Source organism: Rhinopithecus bieti, unplaced genomic scaffold, assembly GCF_001698545.2.
Source record: "Rhinopithecus bieti isolate Rb0 unplaced genomic scaffold, ASM169854v2 scaffold_34281, whole genome shotgun sequence".
Taxonomy (NCBI): domain Eukaryota; kingdom Metazoa; phylum Chordata; class Mammalia; order Primates; family Cercopithecidae; genus Rhinopithecus; species Rhinopithecus bieti.
Genome location: NW_016814762.1, coordinates 763,796 through 777,359, shown reverse-complemented (window position 1 = coordinate 777,359; position 13,564 = coordinate 763,796). Strand labels below are relative to the sequence as shown.

Genomic DNA, 13,564 nt, shown 5'->3' with positions numbered 1-13,564 from the left:
AAAAAAAAAAAAAAAAAAAAAAAAAACCCGGGAGGCTGAGGTTGCAGTGAGCTGAGATCACGCTACTGCATTCCAGCCTGGGCGACAGAGCGAGACTCCATCTCAAAACAATAATAATAAAAAATAAAAAATAAAAAAGCCAGGCACGGTGGCTCACATCTGTAATCCCCCAGCACTTTGGGAGGCCGAGGCAGGTGAATCACCTGAGGTCAGGAGTTCGAGACCAACCTGACCAACAAGGTGAAACCCCATCTCTACTAAAAATACAAAAATTAGCTGGGCATGGTGGCGGCACCTCTAGTCCCAGCTGCTCAGGAGGCTGAGACAGGAGAATTGCTTGAAGCCGGGAGGTGGAACTTGCAGTGAGCCGAGATTGCGCCACTGCACTCCAGCCTGGGCAACAGAGCAAGACTCCGTCTCAAAAAAAAAAAAAAAAAAATCCAGAAAGTAAAAATAAAAATAAAATAAAATAAATTAGCTGAGTGTGATGGTGCATGCCTATAGTCCCAGTTACTTGAGAGGCTGAGGCAGGAGGATCACTTGAGCCCAAGAGTTCAAAGCTGCAGTGAGCTATGATTGTGGCACTGTACTCCAGCCTGGGGGACAAAGTGAGACTCTGCCTCAAAAATAAATAAATAAATAAGTAAAATAAAAGTAAGAGATGAGCTACTCAGAAGGAACACGGAATAGGGTCCACCTCCTGCCACCAGATTCACCACTGTTTTCATCCAGTACTGAGCCCAACCACCTGGGTCACCTCGGGATCCTGCCAACAGTCTTTCCTTGAACAACTGGTGGCTGAAATGAAGGATTCCCCCACCAACCACCAGCATTGGGAGACTATGCCACCAGACCCCACTGCAGAGAAGGAAACTCATGTCTGGTTCTATGTCCAAAACATTTATTTTCAGGAAATATTTGTGCCTGCACAACAGGGGAAATTTGTGGGGTGTCTGTGGCTTGCTACAGTGACATCTGGCAGGACTAACTGGGTCATCAGAGCCACAGAATAAGGACCGGGAAGGTGACCACAACTGCGAAGATTGGGGCCGTGTTGGGGGAGGACTCTGAGGGTGACCACTTGGCTGATAACTTGGGTGTCCAGCGTGTGGGAATCTCAGTTTCTGGTCTGAAGTCAGACTGTCTCTGACGCAGACGTGAGAGGTCAGAGCGGCAGGAACTGCTCAGCTGCTCATCCGGGAACTTGTCTTCCAACGGGCTTTGCCATTCGTTTTCTTCCTGTATCTAGAGGTGGCAGTCGGTGCTCAGCTTCCACAGCTCTCCTCGACACACCTGCTCAGACCCCTCAGCTACTCTCTTGCCCAGCCCAGAGTACCTTTTCCACTCGACTAAAGACCCGCAGCAGGTTTCCGCGAAGGACACCCTGAAGCTCTTCCTCACTCCAGCCACGACTCAGCAACTCCTCTATCAGGACCGGGTATGTGGACACGTCCTCCAGCCCCTGAGGGAATCTATGTGGCCACCAGCCAGTGGGTTTCAGACCTGATTCCCTGATCCTGACTGAGAACCACAGTCCAGGGTCCATGAAACCCCAGCCCTAGTCAGGTATGGGAAGTGGAGACTTGGAGAGAGTAGGTAATCCTCCTCTGCTCTTCATCCCTCAGAAGGAGGCCTCAAAACCTCCTTGAATATTTATCAAAACTCATTGAATCATACTATTAAGATCTACGCCTTTTACTGAATGCAAATGACCCCCCCTACCAACCAGAGTTAAAAAGAAGAAAATAGCCAGGTGTGGTGACTCACACTTGTAATCCCAGCACTTTGGGAGGACAAAGTGGGTGGATCATTTGAGGTCAGGAGTTCGAGACCAGCCTGGCCAACATGGTGAAACCCAGTCTCTACTAAAAATACAAAAAAGAGGCCAGGCGCGGTGACTCACGCCTGTAATCCCAGCACTTTGGGAGGCCGCGGCAGGAGGATCACGAGGTCAGGAGATTGAGACCATCCTGGCTAACATGGTGAAACCCCGTCTCTACTAAAAATACACAAAAATTAGCCGGGCGTGGTGGCGGGCGCCTGTAGTCCCAGCTACTCGGGAGGCTGAGGCAGGAGAATGGCTGAACCCGGGAGGCGGAGCTTATGGTGAGCCCAGATCACACTACTGCACTCCAGCCTGGGCAACAGAGTGAGACTCCGTCTCCAAAGAAAGAAAGAAAGAAAGAAAATTAGCTGGGCATTGTGGTGCACGCCTATAATCCCAACTACTTGGGAAGCTAAGGCAGGAGATTCACTTGAACCCAGGAAGCAGAGGTTGCAGTGAGCTAAGACTGCGCCACTGCACTCCAGGCTGGGCAACAGAGTGAGACTCCATCTCAGAAAAAAAAAAAGAAGAAGAAGAAAAGGCCCAGTGAGGTGTCTCAGGCCTGTAATCCCAGCATTTTAGGAGGCCAAGGCAGGAGGACCATTTGAGTCCAGGAGTTCAAGACCAGCCTGGGCAACATAGTGAGAACCCATCTCTGCAAAAAATAAAATTATCTGGGCATGATGGCACATGCCCGTAGCCATAGCTACTTGCAGGCTGAGATGGCAGGATCACTTGAGCCCAGAAAGTCAAGGCTGCAGTGAGTCAAGATTGCGCCACTGCACCCTAGCCTGGCCAACGGAGCAATACCCTGAGAAGAAAAGAAGAAGAACAAGGAGAAGAAGAAGAAAAGGAAGAAAGAAGAAAGAGAAGGAGAAAGAAGGAGGAGGAGGAGATGAAGAAGAAAAAGGAGGAGGAGGAAGTGAAGGAGAAGGAGAAGGAAAAGGAGAAGGAGAGGAAGAGCTTCTTCAGAAAACAGTGGTTGCAAACACAGCAACTGTGCACAGGGCAGAGAAGATGGTCAGCACACACCAGACCTTGCTGACGGTCTGTTCAGAGAGAGTGGGTCTACTGGGGCTGGGGGATGAGCTCTGTCTGGTAGTTTAGCCAAGTATAACATCCAAAGTGGGGTCACTGGGATGAAGACAAACAGGAGAACCCAAGGAACTGATCCTGGGAGTAGGGAGATGCCAGGTGGTTAAAGCCTAAAGGACATGATGGCTATGGTGACCGTGAAGGCCCCACTGCTGTACAGCTAGCTCCAGACAAGCTACAGGGAAGCACTCACTTGCCGGCCCCATCATAATCTCCACCAATCCCAATGAACTTGGATCCGATGACTGCCTTGATGTGGTCGAAGTGATCTGGGGAGGGGGCAAGTGGAGAGTTGGCTGCGTAGGGCTTCCAGGGCTGGACAGCAGTGAGTCTCCTTGCAGCCTGTAGGCCAGGCAGGCTAATTCCTTCATGGCCTGCCACATAGCTTGGCAACCTGAGAACCCTGAGGTTTGACCTGAATGGATTCAGGTGGTTCTGGCCTCGACTTCAGGTTTGGAGTGGATCCACAGAGGCACCTGTCGGGGCCATTTCCCACCTAGGATTAAACCTGCCTCTAGTCTCTTTAGAATCTGGTAGGGGCCGGGCGCGGTGGCTCAAGCCTGTAATCCCAGCACTTTGGGAGGCCGAGACGGGCGGATCACGAGGTCAGGACAGGAGATCGNAAAAAAAATCTGGTAGGAACTCTTTTCTTTTCCTTTTTTTTCAGAGACAGTGTCTCACTCTGTTGCCCAGGTTGGAGTGCGGTGGCGCAATCTTGGCTCACTGCAAGCTCCGCCTCCTGGGTTCATGCCATTCTCCTGCCTCAGCCTCTCAAGTAGCTGGGACTGCAGGCGCCCGCCACCATGCCCGGCTAATTTTTTGTATTTTTAGTAGAGACGGGGTTTCACTGTGTTAGCCAGGATGGTCTCGATCTCCTGACCTCGTGATCCGCCCGCCTCAGCCTCCCAAAGTGCTGGGATTACAGGCGTGAGCCACTGTGCCTGGCCAGTAGGAACTCTGTTCTATGGTTGTGGGAGATGACAGAGGGACAAAGAGTACAATCGACAAAGACCCCAGAGACCTAAGGGGCCTTCCAGTCTCTTGGCCAGAGGCCGAGGCAGGGTGCTTTTGTGACCCCCTTCAGAGGCGCAGACAGTTAGCACTCAGGTTCTATGTGTAGCTTCCTCCCTTATACCCATCAGGACTGCAGTGTTGACTCTGTGGCTGCAGCTCCACGTGACCAAGGTGCTGTGTACTGTCTATCATTGCATTTTTTTTCAGTGAAACCACTGGGACAGTACTGAGGCCCTCCCAAGTCTTCAGGTGCAAATCAGAACTGTTCAGAGAGCCCAGGAGTAGGGATTACCTGCCACAGTGGACACATTGGCTGACGGGTTGCACTGTATGACTCCCATGGACAGAGACACCATCACGATGCCACCATTCTTCTTCTGCAGGGGAGGGCAAGTGGACACTCAGCCTGGCCCCTCAGCAAACTGCATTCCCACCCTGCCACCCTCTGGATCCCTGGAGGGGGTGTTCAGTCCTGGCTTCAGGAGTCAGAGGAAATTTTACTTCTCTGGTTTTGTGTGAATGGAGGAGTCTAGGCCCTGGTCTGGCACAGGTGTCTTGGCACTTACTTTGAGGAGTAAAGGAATATACATATTTATCATCTAGAACCTCCCACTCCTGGATGTGGACTGTGGGGTTGTGGGGCAAAAGGTGTTCAGCCTGAAGTTAGAGGAAGTGGAGGGAGCAGGGCCTCAGGTTTGAGGGCTCCTGTTTTTTGTTTTTGTCTTTGTTTTCCGTGGCAGGGTCCCACTGTCACCCAGGCTGGAGTGCTGTGGTGCGATCTTGGCTCACTGCAACCTCCGCCTCCCAGGTTCCAGAGATTCTCCTGCCTCAGCCTCCCAAGTAGCCGGGATTATAGGAATATGCCACCACACCCGGCTAATTTTTGTATTTTTAGTAGAGACGGCGTTTCCCCATGTTGGCCAGGCTGGTCTTGAACTCCTGACCTGAAGTGATCCACCCACCTTGGCCTCCCAAAGTGCTGGGATTACAGGTGTGACCCACCATGCCTGACCAAAGTGCTCCTGGTTTGAACCTCTTGCTTGAGGTTCCTGTGCTGGGCAGTTTCTCACCAGAAGCTGCAGGATGTCATCAGGAACATTCCGAGCACTGTTGCACACACCCCGAGCAGCCGAGTGGGAGAAGATCACAGGTGCCTGTGATACTTCCAGGGCCCGCCGTGCCACAGCATCTGAGACGTGGGACAAGTCTACCATCATGCCCAGGCGGTTCATTTCTGCCACCACCTTCTGCAGGGATATGTTGGGAGAAGGGTATCAGGGATGCCCATGTGTGTACATTTATCTGTAAGAAACAGCTGGGGTGTGCACATTTGTGTGGGGTGGAGTTGTGAACCAAGGTCCTCACCTCACCAAAGCCAGTCAGCCCGCTGATGTTGTTGTAGAAGGAGTGGACGCCCTTAGCTGAGCTCTCTGCCCTGCAGGTAGCCAGGAAGTAGTCTAACTGGTAGCTGTTCCTTGGCCTCAGGAGCCTAGAGGCCCTACCCCCCTCCATCCCTGCAACCCCCTGAAACAAGAACAGGGATCCAAAATGGGCCGTGTAAATGGGCCATGCCTGGCAGCAGGAGGGCCCCGCTAGGTCCAGTCTTCTTTTTTTTCCCCTTTTCTTTTTTTCTTTTTTCTTTCTTTTTTTTTTTGAGACGGAGTCTCGCTCTGTCGCCCAGGCTGGAGTGGAGTGGCCGGATCTCAGCTTACTGCAAGCTCCGCCTCCCGGGTTTACGCCATTCTCCTGCCTCAGTCTCCCGAGTAGCTGGGACTACAGGCGCCCGCCACCTCGCCTGGCTAGTTTTGTATTTTTTAGTAGAGACGGGGTTTCACCGTGTTAGCCAGGATGGTCTCGATCTCCTGACCTCGTGATCTGCCCGTCTCGGCCTCCCAAAGTGCTGGGATTACAGGCTTGAGCCCCGCGCCTGGCCCCTTTTTTTTTTTTTTTGAGATAGAGTCTCGCTTTGTCTCCCAGGCTGGAGTGTAGTGGTGTGATCTTGGCTCACTGCAACCTTCTCCTCCCGGGTTCAAGCGATTCTCCTGCCTCANATGAGTTTGTGTCCTTTGTAGGGACATGGATGCAGCTGGAAACCATCATACTCAGCAAACTGTCGTGAGAACAGAAAACCAAATACCGCGTGTTCTCACTCATAGGTGGGAATTGAACAGTGAGGTCACTTGGACACAGGAAGGGGAGCATCACATACCAGGGCCTATAGTGGGGAGGGGGGAGGGGGAAGGGATAGCATTAGGAGATATACCTAATGTAAATGATGAGTTAATGGGTGCAGCACACCAACATGGCACATGTATACATATGTAACAAACCTGCACATTGTGCACATGTACTCTAGAACTTAAAGTATAATTTAAAAAAAGAAAAAAAGGTATAGTTCATCAAGTTTGGAAGAATTCTCTATTGAAAATCCCTGGACCTGGAGATTTCTTTCTTGGAAGTTTAAAAATTATAAATTCAGGCTGGGTGCCGTGGCTCAAGCCTGTAATCCCAGCACTTTGGGAGGCGGAGACGGGTGGATCACGCGGTCAGGAGATCGAGACCATCCTGGCTAACACGGTGAAACCCCGTCTCTACTAAAATACAAAACTAGCCGGGCGAGGTGGCGGGCGCCTGTTAGTCCCAGCTACTCGGGAGGCTAAGGCAGGAGAATGGCGTAAACCCGGGAGGCGGAGCTTGCAGTGAGCTGAGATCTGGCCACTGCACTCCAGTCGGGGCGACAGAGCGAGACTCCACCTCAAAAAAAAAGAGATTCTCGTCCCTCAGCCTCCCGAGTATCTGGGATTACAGGCATGCACCACCACACATGGCTAATGTTTGTATTTTCCGTCAAGATAGGGTTTCACCATCTTGGCCAGCCTGGTCTCGAACTCCTGGCCTTTAGTCATCTGTCCGCCTCAGCCTCCCAAAGTGTTGCGATTACAGGTGTGAGCCACCGCATCTGGCCAGGGGTCCAGTCATATTCTGAAAACCAGAATCCCAGCTTCCCTCCCCACTCCAGAGTCAGTGCCAGACCCCACGGGTAAAGCTTGTTCTGGGACCACAGTGACCTCAGGCACATCTCTGCCCCTGCCGCAGCGGTCCAACATCATCTGTACTAGGCTCACCAGGGTGTGTTGCAGGTGTGGGTGAGCGTCAGGTAGCGCACTCCCAGCATGTAGAAGGTACGTAAGATGGAGAGGCTATTGTCCAGCGAGTGGCCACCCTCCACACCGATGAGGCAGGCCAATTTCTGGGTGTCATTCAGAGCTGGGGGCAGGTAGGTCAGGTTATTACTTTTGAGGGCTGGAGTAGCTCAATCAAGTTCCTAACACTTCCCATCAACTCGCCTACCTTTAGCCGAGGTCACAAGCTCCAGCTCAGAATAGGAGGCACACATGCGGCGAATGAGGTCAATCTGCTCCAGGGTGAGGCGTAGGGCATCCCGGTCCTGGGTCTGGCATGGAACGTAGGCTGACCAGAACTGGGGGGAAAGCCAGGAGTTGGCTTGGACAGGGGCTGCTTTGGAGCACCCTGGACTGCTCACAGCCTCCACAGCTGACACAGCACCCAGTGGGCCAGGAGGTCACATGTAATACACTGCTTCTTCCATGGGGTCTTCCTGGCCACCAAGCTGGTTTACTGTAGCCTCTGCAGCCCCCAGCATCCATATCATGACACTTTTTGGGTCACTATGGTAACTGAGTTCTCATGTGACTAACTTGTGATCTCTGGGGTCCCCACTCTCTCCAACATCCCCCAGCAGCCATGCTGTGGCACCTCATGTATCCCTGTGGTACCTGGGCGCCTACGAGGCCATCTCTAAGCCTGTCCAGGCTGGTCTGGCCGTAGCTGAAATTGCGCAGGTTAACATCCTGTAGCCCTTTCTGGTAAACCTGCCTCAGGACCAGGGGCAGGTCGTTGTGGCTGGAGGGATGTCAAGGTAGGGTCAGGTGAAGAACAGACAGATGGGCCTCTTAGCCCTCCAATTCAGGAACGACACATCTGGGGATCCCCATCCCACATTGTCACATGACTATACTGAGACCCCCTGAGGCCCGGGCTAGGAGTGCCCACCGAAGAGGGAGTGACCGAGGGGAAAGAGTATCCATGCATGACGGGAGAGGGCATCCAAATGAGATGTGAGGGAGCCTCCTCCACAGCTCTGCATACTCTGGGACCCTCCCTTGCCCAGGAGTGCGCTCAGTCCCATAGCCCCCTTGCAGCGATTACGCACCCGTCCACTAGCGGGAAGTCCCGCATCAGGGCCCGTGCCTGCTCTCGCAGGCCCTGGGTGCTGGGACTACCGAGTGTGGTCGAGGGAGCGTAGATGCCTGGCATGGTGTGGGCTCTGGGGACGCCCAGTGTGGTGAGGGCTCTGGGGGTGCCCGGCGTGGTGTAGGCGCAGGTTACAGGCTGGAGCAGCAGGAGCAGGAGCAGCGGACTCAGCAGAGGCCACCGACCAAATGTGCCCGGACCCTCAAGGCCCGCGGGCTGCATGTTGTGCAGGGCCGGGCAGACGGGCAGGGGTGGCAGTCAGAGAGCCTGAGAGGGGCGGGAGAGGGGCAGAGCGCGGCGATGGAGTCCTGACCCTCGATTCAGGCCACCCGGCGGAGTGGCCTCACGAAGTCACAGGGCCCCACAAAGGATGTGCGGGGAGCGGCGGCACCGCATAGTGTGGCCACCAGGGGGCGCCCAGCCCTCCCGCCGTCATCCCCAAGGGCGCTCCTGCTGGTTGGGCGGATCCCTGTCCTGGGCACCCACTTGCGGCCTGTTTCAGGCCCCTCCACTCTCCCCTTTACCCCTCCCACTGTCCCCAGGGGTCCGACCCAGGTGGCTCCTCTGCTGCCCCTAGGTCCCCTCTCTAAGAGAGAGGGGGCCTGGGGTGCTTCTCCCAAACAGTGGCCCTCTGCCCTGCCCTGGGAGATCTGCGGGCCACATCATGTCCCCAGCCGCCTGCAACGTGTCCCGGCCACACCCAGGGCCACATGTGTCCCTGTGACCACAGCGCTCTGGGCTCTGGATTTCCTGGTGCTGGGTTGTGTGGGTGGTGGGTGTGGGGGAGGAGATAGGCTCTGGAAATGAGGGGTTAACCCTGTGGACTGGATTCAGGAAGGGGCCCCCTGGCCCTGGCCTTCTGTCTCCCGTGATTTAGGCCCTCAAGTCTATACCTAGGGCCTCAAGTCTATACCCTGGGGACTCTCCCAGCTAATGGGACCTGTCAGGAGCACCCCTCTGTCCCTCCCTACCCCACATTCTCCAATCAGCCTGAGGAAAGAGCTCCTTCCTAAGGATCTGCCACACCTCCCCAGGACCCCAGTGGAGGGATGAGGGCAGAGCAAGCATCTGGCCACTGCCGGGGAACATTCACTCAACAGAGCAGGAACCCACCCAGCCATCTGCATGGAAGGAAATGAAATCATGTCTAGGGCAGCAGAGTCCCCGACCACAGCACCTTCCTCCTAGAGCTTCTGGCTGCGCTGCTGGCCAGGATACCTCCTACCTCCGTGAGGAAGCCCCAGCCTCGTCCAGGTCAGGAGTAAGGGGCCTGAGGAAAGGCCTGCCACCTGGGTTCTGCAGCCACACTCTTCTTATCTTGTAGCTCCTGTGACTGGAGCTCTCACGGAAACCTCCAGGGCTGAATTATCTTCCTTGACGACAGGCCCCACCCCATTCCCAGCCTGGGGCCCTCAACCTAGGTGCCTCCTCCAGGAAGGACCCCCAACCACACAAGCACACAAACACACAATCACACATGCATAAGGGATATGCCTACTCACAGAAGCCCCACCACCTGAGAGCTTCAGGGACTGTGGCCAAACCCCTTCATCCTCAGAGACCTTTGCCTCCTCCTGTCCCTCAGGCTCTCAAGACTCTGCTCTGAACCTTGGCACCCACTGGAGCTGCTCCATCTTTGGAGTCTCCCCCACGTGGCAGGGCTGATCAGTGCATGGGTAGTGTGACCTAAACCTGATGACTAGAGATGCAAGAAGGCCTCCTAAAAAGAAAATGAGCCAACTCTTCCAAAGGGACTGGAGGTCCCAAGCTCCCCAGGAGGGGAAGTGATCCTAGCTTTGATGTATTTTAGGGACTGCACATTTGATGTTGCCCAGTGTCTGCTGTCCAGGAGTAAGGCAGATTGATGACCAAGTGCTCAAGGTGGGTTAACTCTCACATCTACTGCTGCCGATGGGGACCTTTTTTTGTTTGTTTGTTTTGAGACAGAGTCTCACTTTGTTACCCAGGCTAGAGTGTAGTGGCACAATCTTGGCTCACTGCAATCTCTGCCTCCTGGGTTCAAGTGGTTCTTGTGCTTTAACCTCCCGAGTAGCTGGGACTACAGATGTGCGCCACCACGCCTGGCTAAATTTTGTATGTTTAGTAGAGATGGGGTTTTGCCATGTTGCCCAGGCTGGTCTCAAACTCCTGGTCTCAAGCAATCTGTCTGCCTCAACCTCCCAAAATGCTGGGATTACTGGGGTGAACTACCACACCGGGCTTTTTTTTTTTGAGACGGAGTCTTGCTTTGTCGCCCAGGCTGGAGTGCAGTGGCCTGATCTCAGCTTACTGCAAGCTCCACCTCCCAGGTTTACGCCATTCTCCTGCCTCAGCCTTCCGAGTAGCTGGGACTAAAGGCGCCTGCCACCTCGCCTGGCTAGTTCTTTTTTTTTTTTTTGTTTTTTTTGAGACGGAACAGTCCTCGCTCTGTCGCCAGGAGGAGTGGCAGTGGCCGGTGCTCAGTGAGCTGCAAGGCTCGCCTCTTGGGTTTTTTATGCCATTCTCCTGCCTCCAGCCTCCCGAGTAGCTGGGATACCCAAGCGCCCCCGCACCACGCCCAGTATTTTTTTTTTTTTTTTGTTATTTTTTTTTTTTTTTTTTCAGTTACTGTAACTTTATTAATAGGTGCGTCTCAAAAAACTTACGTCTCCATCATCAGATGTTTGCAGAACTTTTTTGGTCTTTTAGCTTGAACCTGGACCTTTACTCCATCTTAATATGATATTCCCTGTTGTAGTCATTCTGAGTCTCTTCTTCTGAAGAAACTGAACCCAGCCCAAACCTCTGTGGAAAGCCAGTCTCCTTGTCAAAAGGTGACACATACACCTTTTTTATACATGGGGCCAACTGTGCAAAGTATTCTTTCAGCTGACTCGACGCCGCAGTCCAAGGAATTTTTCTCACAAAAGCAACCGACTGATCGATATTTCTACGCAGCGCCACAGCACCCCTCGCTGCTGAGGCCGCCATCTTTAGACTAAAGGCTTTTGTATTTTTTTTAGTAGAGACAGGGTTTCACCATGTTAGCCAGGATGGTCTCGATCTCCTGACCTCGTGATCCGCCCATCTCGGCCTCCCAAAGTGCTGGGATTACAGGCTTGAGCCACCACGCCCGGCCAGAGTCTTTTGTATTTTTTAGCAGAAACAGGGTTTCACCGTGTTAGCCAGGATGGTCTTGATCTCCTGACCTCGTGATCCACCCGCTTCAGCCTCCCAAAGTGCTGGATTACAGGCGTGAGCCACTGCGCCCCGCCCAATTTTTTTTTTTTTTTTGGGAGGGCTCCCCCCCCTGCGGCCGAGGGTGAAGTGCGGGGGCCGGCCCTCGGCTCACTGCAAGCCCCGCCTCCTGGGTTTACGCCATTCTCCTGCCTCAGCCTCCCGAGTAGCTGGGATTACAGGCGCCCGCCACCTCGCCCAGCTAGTTTTTGTTTTTTTGTATTTTTTTAGTAGAGACGGGGTTTCACTGTGTTAGCCAGGATTGTCTAGCTCTCCTGACCTCGTGATCCGCGCGTCTCGGCCTCCCAAAGTGCTGGGATTACAGGCTTGAGCCACCGCGCCCAGCCCAATTTTTTTAAAATGAAAGAAATAGGTATGGTTTCTCTATAGGGAATGGGCTGGAGGTCAGGAGATCAGGAGGGGATAAGGAATGAAGGGGCCTGTACGGGAGGGAGAAGCAGTGGGAACAGGAAAGACACATACCTGGGAGATGTTTGGAGGTTGAACCCACAGGATTTGGAGATGCTTTGAAGCAGGGTTGGTGGGAGACAGTAAGGAGGTATCAGCGGTGACACTTAGGGTGGGCTCTGGAGTCAGGCTCTGAGTTTCCCTGCCTCTGCCTCGTTTCCATTCTGCCCACTGCCAGCATCTAGCTAACTTAGATTATAGCCTCTGATCCCAAATTATTCCTGTTCTCAGGTCTGTGTCACTGATATTGGCAGATCCTAAGACAAGACTTCACTAGTGTGTGCTGTTTCCCCTGCAAGGGGGAGAGCACAGAGATGGCTTTGGGTGAGGTTATGGGGAGGATAGGCCACCTTGTTGGCTAACACTTGTTTACCTCTGGGGCATGAGTGTTCATGTGAGCCACCATGCCTGGCCTGTTCCTCTTTTAACAAAATCTGGTAGGACATGGTGGCTCATGCCTTTAATCCCAGTAATTTGGGAGGTCGAGGTAAGAGGATCTCTTGAAACCAGAGGTTTGAGACCAGTCTAGGCGACATAGTGAGAACTCTCTCTAAGAAAAAAAAAAAAAGGTGGTGCATACCTGTGGTCCCAGGTACTTAGGAGGCTGAGGTGGGAGGTTCGCCTGAGCCCAGGAGTTTAAGGTTGCAGTGAGTTATGATTGCACCACTGCTCCCTAGCCTGGGCAACAGAGTGAGACTTCATCTCTAACAAAACAAAAACAAAAGCCAGTGCATCCTCCCGCCTAAAGCTCTTCTGTGGCTTCTCATTGCAGAAATCTACCAAATTTCTTTCTTTGACTTTCAACTCCTGGAGAGTCTGCTCCCACCAGCCTCTCCAGTCTCAGCAAATAGAACGAACCTTTCTGTCCTCCAAAATATGGCCACATCAGTGATGCTATGTCCCACCACAGGGCCTTGGCACAACCTCAGCCTCCAACTGGTAGGGCTGTTGAGGCAAGGCCAGGATAGGAAATCTTACTACAAGGAAGGAGTAGGTGGGTGAGCAGCTTTTCCCTCTACTTCCTCTTCTATGCAGTGTTTGCATAGATCAAGACCTGCAGAGGAGGCAGTGGTAGAAACAGTTTGCTCCAAGGACCAAACTTATTCTGGTGTGCAGCTTACCCGCCCCTACTCATCTCCAGTGTATTTCAAGAGTATGCAGAGAAGGAAAAAGTCAGGCTGAGTTATAGGTGCACAGGCTGCCTCCCATGCTCAGAGTGCAGGGGTGGGGTGCAGGTGGGGCTTTGTCAGTATCCAGCAGTGCCCAGATGATGGTCACCTGCATCCAACCCCCCCGGTCCTGGAGACTCATCCTTCCCTTTGATGTTGCCCTGGATCTGCTTCCATGATGTCTGATACAGACAATTCCCAAGAAACAATAGTCTTCCCGAAGCCAGAAAACAGCCTGGCCACTGTAGACAAACATCCTCCAATCACCAAGCTGAAGCCACCCTTCCTGAAATGGCAAATAGCTAACATAATATTTTTCTTCCTCAAAAGGCAGTCAATGTTTATCTTTCTAGGAGAAGTGCAATAACCCCAAATGCATCTTTTATCTGCTGAATCTCCTGAATGCATCTCAAACCTTCTCCTCAACCCCTACCCACCCCTACCCTGCCAGCCTCTCTGTCCAACATTCCTGGGGTGTTTTTTTTTTTTTTTTTTTTTTTTT

General features: G+C 53.1%; 1 protein-coding gene across 10 annotated transcripts in view; it reads right to left on the bottom strand.

Annotated features, from left to right (window-relative positions):
• Window positions 1–879: 879 nt before the first annotated feature.
• DPEP2 (dipeptidase 2) overlaps window positions 880–13,564 on the bottom strand; it is a 28,835-nt gene continuing 16,150 nt past the window's right edge. The window contains exons 1-11 of one of the 10 annotated variants that reach the window (XM_017852238.1): window positions 9,712–9,801; window positions 8,169–8,476; window positions 7,732–7,858; window positions 7,286–7,415; window positions 7,060–7,201; window positions 5,300–5,369; window positions 5,005–5,181; window positions 4,227–4,311; window positions 3,114–3,189; window positions 1,337–1,472; window positions 880–1,245 (exon numbers count right to left, since the gene is read on the bottom strand). In XM_017852238.1, the coding sequence (XP_017707727.1) occupies window positions 997–1,245; window positions 1,337–1,472; window positions 3,114–3,189; window positions 4,227–4,311; window positions 5,005–5,181; window positions 5,300–5,369; window positions 7,060–7,201; window positions 7,286–7,415; window positions 7,732–7,858; window positions 8,169–8,431 (1,455 nt within the window). In that variant the 5' untranslated portion in view covers window positions 8,432–8,476; window positions 9,712–9,801 and the 3' untranslated portion in view covers window positions 880–996. Of the gene's footprint in view, window positions 1,246–1,336; window positions 1,473–3,113; window positions 3,190–4,226; window positions 4,312–5,004; window positions 5,182–5,299; window positions 5,370–7,059; window positions 7,202–7,285; window positions 7,416–7,731; window positions 7,859–8,168; window positions 8,477–9,322; window positions 9,682–9,711; window positions 9,802–13,564 lie in introns of those variants that run through there. The other 9 variants (XM_017852237.1, XM_017852236.1, XM_017852239.1 and 6 more) reach the window with 9 other exon arrangements.